Below are 10000 nucleotides of genomic sequence, written 5' to 3' on the forward strand. Positions count from 1 at the left end.
GTTATTCAAACACTTTTTGCACATGCTGTGTAGGCATGGTAAAAGAACAGGCGACACAAACCTTTTCTTGCAGCTGGGACAAGCTATATCGGAAGCGCTGGGCATCTCATCGGCAAATTTCACCTTGTTTCGTTGCTTAGCCATCTTGGTTTGCTTTTCCGCAGAGTATTTTCAATTTATGCGAAGGATAAATTTCTCACAGGTTTGCCTCAAAAATGTCGCCTCTCGGTTAACTTTTTGAAGGAAAACGAACTACTCGACCAAGCAAAAAGTTAAACAGATTAAACAAACTGGACGCCAAGCTGAACAATAATGCGTGACAAAGATCTCCATGTAAACGGATGTCTAACTCACTAAGAATTGACAATATGAATAAATTAACGGGAACCATTCTTTTGAGTCTTTCGGGTCAAGATTTGCTCATTACGCTCACAAAACAAATTTTAGCTGAAGTTACAAAATTGGTTCGTCCACATTTTTAAAGTGATGCCTTGGAGAGAAAAAAATGAATCCCCTATTTTTAAATCTGTTTATTGGACATTTAATAAGAAAGAGGCTTGGGCAGAGATCTTTAAAGGAATCTAAAACAAACATTCTCTCATTGCACTATATCAAAGGAAATAAGGCCGACATCAACGTTTTAACACCGGTCACGTGATCTGTGCCGTTTTCTATTTAACACGAATGGTTTTGTAGTGGAGAAATAAAGGTCTGTTGTGCCTCTAAAAGTCAGTAACTTCAAGCGATAAGTTTTGGGGAAGACAAGAGGCGAGCTCGGGACTCTGCTTGAAACAGAGCAGGTCGAATTTGCATACATACATAATTGACCACTGCCCATAGGGGCTTTTCAGGGCCGATGAAACACAATCAACGAAACGACAGAACAGAACAACAGCAACTGTTGAGAATCCCAACTGGCCGGAGGCTAACCAGTTGGCTATTTACAAGAGTAGCGGAGAAGTTGAACCACGAAAAACAAATTAAAAGAGTGCTCAGAACGGGTCTTGAATCCTGGGTCCTGAACTCTCCATCTCAAGGCAAGCGTCCTAATCACTGGGCCACACTGCCTCCTCAAACAAACAGTGGCCGATCCCCTTGCCTTACAAGAAAGACACAACGACTAGATTGGAAAACTGACTGAAATGCGTCCTTAATTTAAAACAGGAATAAAGGAAACTACCAAGAAATAGTCGAAGACCAGTTGCCTAGCTTTGAGCTGTAAAGGACACCAAACAGAGTAAGGAAACAAAAGAAACTGGATTGCTGGAGAGTGCTTTCCCGCGCTTAGGAAGTAGCGCCTGTCGTACTTGATTCAAGATCTGATTGGTGCATTTCATTATTTGCGCATCTAAAAATGAATGACGCGAGACATCAATTGGGGCGTGGCTTTGGTAGGTAGGTAGGTAGGTAGGTAGGTAGGTAGGTAGGTAAGGTACACCTTAGTTAACGTCGGTAATTCCTTTACCCTCCAGAGGGTATTCTCCCAGGAAGCCGACGGTGGCTTCGCGATATCTGTGATTACATTGTCAAGTCTTGACGAAACAAAACCATATTTAGCGATAAAGAGAGCGAGTAAATGAAACAAGACAATAATACAGAGGTGACCCTTCTCAAAAGCCTCCCATATTAAACAGGAGGTTTTCTGTGGTCCCCTCGATAGAAGTTAGGGAAAGGCATGTCAATATTGCAACAACGCAAACTATGATTGACTAATTGAGTGATCCGACTGATTCATTGAAACAACAGCTACGATTATAATATCAAAAGTGTATTTACAGACAAGACAATGTAATGTTCACATCGTTGATTATATTTTCAGTCGCTAATTAGCTATAATGATATCATTGTTTGAAGTTCACTAAATCGAGAATCTGCGCGAACTGGAAAATGAGACGCTCGCGAAGTTTGGTGAAGACCAAGAAGTCGACCCTTATTTTTCATATATATAATTCCACTAAAACTCTTCCCTTGCGTATGATGCCCGCAGTAAAGTGTACCAACTTTTTTCGACAAAAAAATGAAATTGACGTCGACCTACTTAGACACAAGAGAAGTGTTATTTAAATTCTTGCTGATATGCCTCGACCTGGCAAGTTCTCCAATCAATATGACAGACGACTCAAATATATAAATTCTATCAGTGCCATAGTCGTAGCTGGAATCACAGTATCAAGCGGTGTAAGTCGATGGCTGTGAAGTTATGGGAGGAATGGGTTCAGTGGCCCGCAATGGTCTGATTACGGGAGACGAGCGGGTTAGTAGGTCACTCATGACTCGTCCCGCGGGACGCGTACTATCTAGGGGCTGCAAACAAGCTGTGGACGGTGTCTTCTCCACACGGCGAGACAGCTGAAGAATATGATAACAACAAAATATAAATCAAACACAAATAAAATAAACACATTTCCATTTCTTTTTTCACTGACCGTGGCAAATGAGTACGAGTGCAAACTATTTGTGGCATAGAGCAATATTTCCACAACCTGAAAGCATTTAGTCCTGTTCCGGGACTCCCTCTTACCCCGCCTTGAAAATGGGCCTGGAACCCAGGCCGCATTAAATCTTTCTTTCCTTACAAGGACAGACTTGGGGCCGTGGCCAAATGGCTAAGGTTTTATGTAGAGCTGCGTGTTGAGACTGCAATTATTTTTATATCGGAAAAACTAAACGACGATTGTATGACAGAAAAACTGAGCATTATTCCTAGGATATAAAGTTAGATAAAAAGTTAAACGAAATTGAATCACAAGCTGGACTATTTGTTTCTTTGCATACCAGTTTGTGTTGATAACGCAATAATGAAGCAATAATGTTCCTCTTAAATTCATACATACAGTTTATATGCACAGTCAAACATCGATTATTCGGACGTAAATTGTCACGATTTTTTTTTCTGCTCAAGATTTGTTCGTGAATATTAATTAATAAGAATGAAAAATGCTTCTTAAAAGCGTGTGTCACCTTGCTTTTATTGTTGCTAGTTAAAAGCACTTTCCTTCTGAAACTCATTGTTAGAGGTAAAGTACTGCAGATAATATGAAATTCTGACTCCGAGCTGTTTTGTCGCTTAGTGATATCCTATGCTATATTAACTAGTTCAGCCTTTACATCGATTTATTGCGATCTTCTCTCAGTCGGTACATTTATGGGATCGGGGTTTTTTATCCTCGTTTGGTCACGAGGCATAATTTAGATGTTCTCTTCCTGACACTGCGAATCACACAGTAATTTTCATGTAAGATTTTTTTGTCGGAGTTTCAAGGTTCCCTTTATTTACATATCCAGTCTGGCATCTAATGCAATATGATTGGCTCATTCCGAGCATCCGCCTGTAAGTAATACAGGACTCTCTCTTAAGACTCTCTCTTTTCCCGCCCGGCGTTCCAGGCCCATTTTCAGGGCGGGGTAAGAGGGAGTCCCGGAACAGGACTAGAAAGCATTCTGATTGCATTAAAAATGGGACAGGAGAAAACAAGATACCAGCAATGGAGCGCATGACTTGCAAACTGTCCTAACAGATGAATGTGGACGGCTTCAAACAGATGAAAAAGGAGTCGATCGTCTCTTTACCTGTCTTGGGCCTCGTCGGACAACCTTCCCCTCTCGCACCAACACACCAGCAGATATATCCATCGCATCTACCTGGGATAGAAGATAACCGTTTACCCTTCTTGTTCTTTATTTTGGAACCTACACCTCCTCAATATGAGAATAAGAGCTGGAGGACCCAGCAGTGACAACTGCGTATAAGATATGCAATTTTCTTCCTTGTTCGAAGTTACTTTAAAAATTATTTTACTCAAGTCGCTTGCGGAGAAATTCAACTTAAGATCTAGGAAAATAGAAAATCAGTTTCTGGGAAATAGCAAAACAATCCAAACGTTAACCAATGATTGCCACCAACCATCAGAATAATAAGTATTTAAAGGGACTGGTCAAAAAGTATAGGGGGGGGGGGGGGGTCGGCCGGAGCAATTGGAAATGTGGCATAACAAAACTTAAGTCTCTAGAAAACGATTTGGAATCAGTACTTGAACTAAAAACACTGTTTGCCCTTGTTTGTAGTTTCAAAGTGTGTAACAATAAAAGAACAGAGTCGAGTTTCAAAGGAACAATTGGCACTTTCTTGTTCAACGCAAAGAAAAACGCAGATTATTGTCCACAACCTAGTTGTTTCGTTCGTGCAGAGTTTGAAACTAGCGTATCAGTTCCTCATTCCTCCTTTAGAGCACATCGAAAGCACAAGTATAACATACTCACCAAAGGAGGTGGTAGCGGTGTTATGTGGCCAGCATCTTCGATTAGATACGAGTTATTTACCGCGTTGATGTCAAAATCATGTCTCTGATTATTACTTTTTGATGGTTTCCAGTCCCTCAATGAATCACCTTTTTGCGATGTCGGAACCAGTTTTTTAGTTTTCGCACGAGCACGTATTGCCTGTCCATCACTCTCATCATCCACAACTGAAAACTTAGTGCGTACTCTGCGGAGTGGAAAGGGATAGCAACTAATTGATCTAGCATGCAGTGCTTTTGTTGCTAGCGATTGTTTTATGAGCCACAATGTTGGGGTTGAGATAGGGCGACGGGGCATGGCGAAAGAAAATTTTACCACAATTGTTTGTAATCTCGCAATCTGATTGGCTAATTTGCCGTCGTCGATAAGAGTCTAGACAACGCTGCTCGCGTCAAGCTCGCGTCAATTTGTTACGCAATGTAATAGCCAATCAGGAACGCTCATTTTGGGAAATAAACCAATCACATTGCGAGAAAGTTATAGACAACGCTTGCTCTTTCTTTGTGTCATGATTTTGGTCACGCTCTAATATCGTTGTCGATAAGAGTGAACCACTTTCGATTTGTTAAATGGGCACGGCCTGGTGGAAAAGCCTGTTGACACGAGAGCCCCGACCAGTGATTAAAAACACGCCGACTACCACAGCAAGGGCGGAGGTATCACGTTTTAAAGTGGCCTGATGGAATTAACCCTTCACCACAACACGGGAATAGCGACAATGATGACAAGTTAAGGCCAACGACTCTTAGGGCGTAGGGCAAACGGCGAATCTTAGTCGCGTCGAATTTATTAAAAATAGGTTCCACAAAGAGTCGACCTCATTTCAGCGTGGTAGCAAACGTCGAACCTCTGTCGACCCAATTGCACAAGTTTCACTTCATTAGAACACCGGAATAAGCAAGTGTCCCCATGCTATTGACTCGATGCGTGGCTAGTTACTGCTAGGACTCGTTCGCGAAATGCCGATATACAGTGCTCGTCGTGCCTTTCTTTGGTAAGTAATTGCGAAAAATAGAAAGAGAATACTCGCATTAAATACAGCTCTGAGAACAGTGTATCAGAAACGACAGCTGGAGCAATAGCTGTCGTCTCTGATACACTGGAGCAGCGGATTCATTTCCATCACGCTGTGCGAAGTCAGCAATGAGAACAATAACTTTCGAGGGCTCGCCATTCCCGGTCTCGAAATTGCCTTTGTACAGCGCATGCTTGTCAGGGGGGAGGGGGGGGGGATTAGCGTGTGGCAGATGGGGGAGTCGGTATATTTGTGACGTTTGCGCAGTCCATCACATTTGAATCAATTATTTTGTAACTTGCATGATTTATGAAATGAGTTCAGCGCGTGTTTACAACGGCGTTTGATGAAACGCCAAACCGCTGTCGCATTATCCGAATTGGCAAATCGAACCAATTAATTTGAGTCACACTCAATTGCGGCAAACGTCACACAATTCATGCACCTATTTCAAAATTAATAGGTTCGACGAATTAAGTTCGACCAGAAACCCATAAGGGTTGAAACGTGTAACGCGCGTTCACAGCTTCCGAATATTCAGTGCGAACTGATTGGTTGAATGTTTAAGTGCTAAGTACCATATTTGGAAACCCCTCGCTCTTGTTGTTCCAAATATGGTACTTAGCAAGTTGAATATTCAGAAGCTTGTTTCGCAGCACACAAGGGGCCGTTACACCAGGGGCACCCAACGTCAATTTTCGGAAAATATCTGTTCGGAAGGCGATTTGAGATCTAGATTTTTCGGAACATTTGTTGCAAAATTTCTTGCTTGCCTGCCTCTCCTAGGATTTTCGAACATCTGAAAAATGGTATAATTGCCCATTTTTAACGGATTTTTACCCTAAAAAGGTCACCTAGAATTTTCGGGACCCTTTTTTCTTGCTGAAATTTTCGAAAAGGTTAATTTTGATCCCTATAATTTTCGGATCACAAGACTTTCAGCTAGGAAATCCGAACAGATGAAAAATTTTTAGGGGTTAAAAATATGCCTATATCTACCGTTTAAATACTAAAATACGTTTAACAATGCTATGTTTAAGTGGTTTTGAACTACATTCTCGTTGGGTGCCCCTGGTTACACGTTTAAACCCTTATGGGTTTCTAGTTCGACTAAGATTTGACGTTTACCGGCCTTAAGAGTCCTCATGGGCCCGATGAGGATAAGTAAGTAAGTAGTAAGATTCGACGTTTGCCCCCGGCCTTAGTTTTCTCGAGAAACACTTACTAATTAACAAATTACCTGTGTGAAGGTAGTTTTTCGGGGGAAATCTTCATGACTGCTATTACATTTCCACGCTCATCATACACCACATCTTTGATGCCTGGTGGCCGGCCATACTGGGCCTGTAAGCAAAGACACACGACAAACAATAATCAATACAACAAAACGAGTAAATCTGCGCAATCGCAATTCGACAGGCGTCTAAAACCGAGCATCGTTCAGTCAATACGACAGTGAACAAGCTAGAGAGATTAGCACTGTCAATTTTACAAGACAAATGGGTCATTCTTTTTTATGTGAGCACATCAAAAAATGATGTCGAAAATAACATTGAAAAGCAGTTAACAAGCTAGAAAGCTAGGGAAAGTAGGGGTAATTTCTGACGTGGTAACCCGGTCGGTTTCTTTGATCTTGGCCTCTTTTTTCCGAGGGGGGAATTTGATCTTCCATACCCCAAGGGAGTAAATTCTTAGAGACACCGTATAATAATCACTTCATTTAAGTCAAGTATTAAGGCGAGCACGAGTGCTCTACTAATTGGGGAGACTACAAATCAACTGAAATCAGAAAAAATCAAATCAAATGTTGGGGTGCGTTCGATTGACCGTATTCCGGAATAGAAATACATGGAATATAAGCTAGAAATCCTTCGTTTTTACGGATATTCATTTTAAAATTGCCAAACACCTGCTAAATGCTATTTTGAACATAATTTTATTATCCTTGCTGCTTCGAAACTTGCCAAACATACCGTGTTAATCATCACTCCACGTATTTTTATTCCGGAATAAGGTCAATCAAACGCGTCCTTGGTTTTGGAGGAGAGGGAAAAACCGGAGTACCCGGCGAAAACTTCTCGGAGCAGAGTAGAGAAACAACAAACTCAACCCACATATGACGTCGAGTTTGGGAATCGAACCCGGGCCACATTGGTGGGAGGCGAGTGCTCTCATCATTGGGTCAGCCCTGCTCCCCACACACCCTCCATAGTGGAATGGCCCCCTATCAACTGAGCTATCCTGGTAAATCGCAAGTTCAAGTTTTATCCGGGCCCGCAAAAGGTGAAAGAAATGATGTGGGAATCCCAATTTTCAAAGTGTTTATTTCAAAAGCGAGTAATTCCATCTGAAGTTTAATGTTTAGTATTGCCTTTTGTCAGTTTAACTCTGATCTTACTAAAAACAACTAAATTTAGTAAATATAAGAACAATACTTTTAAGGTTCAAAAAACCTTCTTTTGAAGATCCAGAAAGGTGCTTTAAGTGTAAAGATACAGTTTACATTCATTTTTTTTTTACCGTTCCTGTTTATTTTCTTATTTATCTTTTAATACTTATTTTACCTGTGAATTAGAAAGCTGACTAGCACTCCAAGATCGAGAAGTATTGGTTATTGAAGACCACGGATAACTTCCAAACCTACTGTTTTCTGTCTTTCGCTGGTTATTTTGGGACCAAAACACCACAAATAAATGTTAATTCAATAAACAAGTCTATCATTTGGTATAAAGTTTATTTAATATAGTATATTCGAGAGTCAAGCCTGAAGGAGACTTTAAGGGTGGACGTTTTGGTTGTACCCGGCCATGCTCCGAGGTTTCTGATGCGGTAAAATATCACGTATATTTTGCGTGCAAATAAGAAAGAGCAATGAATCTATAGAAGGAAACGGCAAGAAAAGTTCCAAACCTTGCCCCAATTCATTGATTTCCACGACGAGTTTAACATAGGTCCCCCTTCACAGAAGAATTTTTAAAGATTTTTGACGTATATAATATTATACATATAGTTTACAACTTATTGTCTAAAATTAACTTTATCATGTTTAATCCCTGACAAAAAATTCATCACAGTAATAGGTGCAGTTTTTCCATAATGGGTCGGCCACCAAGAAAATTGATGGGCTTTGACCTCCGGGCATCTTCTTTTCTTTTTTACTAAATTTGCCAAATTTGGGCTCATTGTTTTAATTGTCCCTTCGACAAACCTCGTTGCCAGAGTCTCTCTTCTCTGCATCCATTGTCGTTGAGGACAATGGAGGCAGAGAATAGAGACCTTGGCAACGAGGTTGCCCTTTCACTTGTATACATGTAGGCCACACAGTTTGTCTTAGACAGTTTATATTCCTTCTTGAGTCTTAGCCTCTTTATTGTTTTTACGTCTTTCAGCTTTAAAGTTTTAATTGTACTTTTTTTTTGTTTGTTTGTTTGTTTCTGTGGCTTCGTTACATTCTTTGTTGATTTTATGTGATACTGAGTGATGTGCTCTTAGATGTGCAATTCAGCGACCTCCTAAGTTCTTTGCTAGGTCATGTAAGATACATCCAGAAATGCCTCTATTCCAATAGTCCATGTGTGAAGACGGAAGAAGGCTAAATTTGAGGTGACACATCTTAGAACACACAATTTGGTATGTATCAAAGAAATCAACTACAATGAGGCTCATTTTGCTTTCTCAAGCTGGTACTCAAACCCGCAAGAACACCGGCATACTGTATTTAGCAATGAGTTTTCCATTTTGTTTTTAATTCAAGGGAAAAGCAAATGATTATCATTTCGTCTCACACTGTACCTTCAGAATAGAAGTAGACGAGGACAACATTGTCAGCCCTGTGGTATTTACTGGGTCGTGTCTAACATCTTCCTGCAGCTGATGTTCGTGTTTGTTCAAAAGGGGGGAAACATCAACTCCAGAGAATGATGGCAGTTTCCCTTTGTGTGGTTTGAATGGTACACGCATCTTCTTTCTATCTTGGATCTAAAACAAAGATAACAAAGTAAAGTTTGAGAAAGTTGCTGGAAAAGCTACATTGTAGATGTTCAAGAAAGCTAAGAGGAAGTCTATTCACAACAGAGAGGTGCTACAATAACATATTAGATAGATCTGATCTTAGGCAGAGCAAAATCAGTACGTCTTTTAGAGGGTTTTGCAATATTGAACAAGAGTGACTTATGGAGTTTGAAGTCCTTTGCCAAAAGTACTTTTTATTACACATTCATCCTTGAATGAATATATGTACAGTTATTTACAAACTGGGAGGTCTGTATAGCAAAAAACCGTGACCAATGTCTTGAAAAAGCTGCCCTCAGCCTGCGGCCTAGACCAAGGTCACAGTCTTTCCCTATACAGACTGACCCTTAGCTGGTAAATAACTTACTTATTTTTTTCCTCTCTCTCTCTCCCTTCCTCTCTAAAATCAGTTTTGCACTTGATAGCAAATGCAGTAAGTGACTTACAAACTGAACGTTTCAAAGAGAAATATTTTTATTTGAATTCTATTTCCATGCCTCTTGTCTAATAAAAATCTGTTTTGAAACACTTACTTCTGTATCTAAACGGATTCGGTACATCAAAAAATGGAAATTTAAGGGCATTGCACAAGTTCACGCAACAAGGAGCTAGGATTCCGCCCAGGGTTGGTAGGCAGGATAGAAAAATTCTGCCCACTCCCACAGCCAATCAGAT

The 10000-nt window shown here is 40.5% G+C and overlaps 2 protein-coding genes across 5 annotated transcripts in view; both read right to left on the reverse strand.

Moving 5' to 3' along the window:
* The window catches only part of LOC138032523 (E3 ubiquitin-protein ligase TRIM71-like), a 3814-nt gene extending 3467 nt beyond the window's left edge, over nt 1-347 (reverse strand). The window contains exon 1 of one of the 2 annotated variants that reach the window (XM_068880224.1): nt 62-347. Coding sequence is in view for 1 of the 2 variants with exons in the window: in XM_068880223.1 (XP_068736324.1) it covers nt 1-144 (144 nt within the window). In the remaining variant the exon portion in view is untranslated. The other variant, XM_068880223.1, reaches the window with a different exon arrangement.
* Nucleotides 348-1752: 1405 nt separating this feature from the next.
* LOC138032524 (uncharacterized protein C2orf81 homolog) overlaps nt 1753-10000 on the reverse strand; it is an 18148-nt gene continuing 9900 nt past the window's right edge. For 2 of the 3 annotated variants that reach the window (XM_068880225.1, XM_068880226.1), the window contains 6 exons: nt 9107-9292; nt 7879-7974; nt 6555-6658; nt 4261-4486; nt 3571-3642; nt 1753-2349 (listed from right to left, as the gene is read on the reverse strand). In XM_068880225.1, the coding sequence (XP_068736326.1) occupies nt 2170-2349; nt 3571-3642; nt 4261-4486; nt 6555-6658; nt 7879-7974; nt 9107-9292 (864 nt within the window). In that variant the 3' untranslated portion in view covers nt 1753-2169. The remainder of the gene's footprint in view (nt 2350-3570; nt 3643-4260; nt 4487-6554; nt 6659-7878; nt 7975-9106; nt 9293-10000) is intronic. The other variant, XM_068880227.1, reaches the window with a different exon arrangement.

The sequence above is a fragment of the Montipora capricornis genome, chromosome 14 (genome assembly GCF_036669925.1).
Source record: "Montipora capricornis isolate CH-2021 chromosome 14, ASM3666992v2, whole genome shotgun sequence".
Classification (NCBI taxonomy): Eukaryota; Metazoa; Cnidaria; class Anthozoa; order Scleractinia; family Acroporidae; genus Montipora; species Montipora capricornis.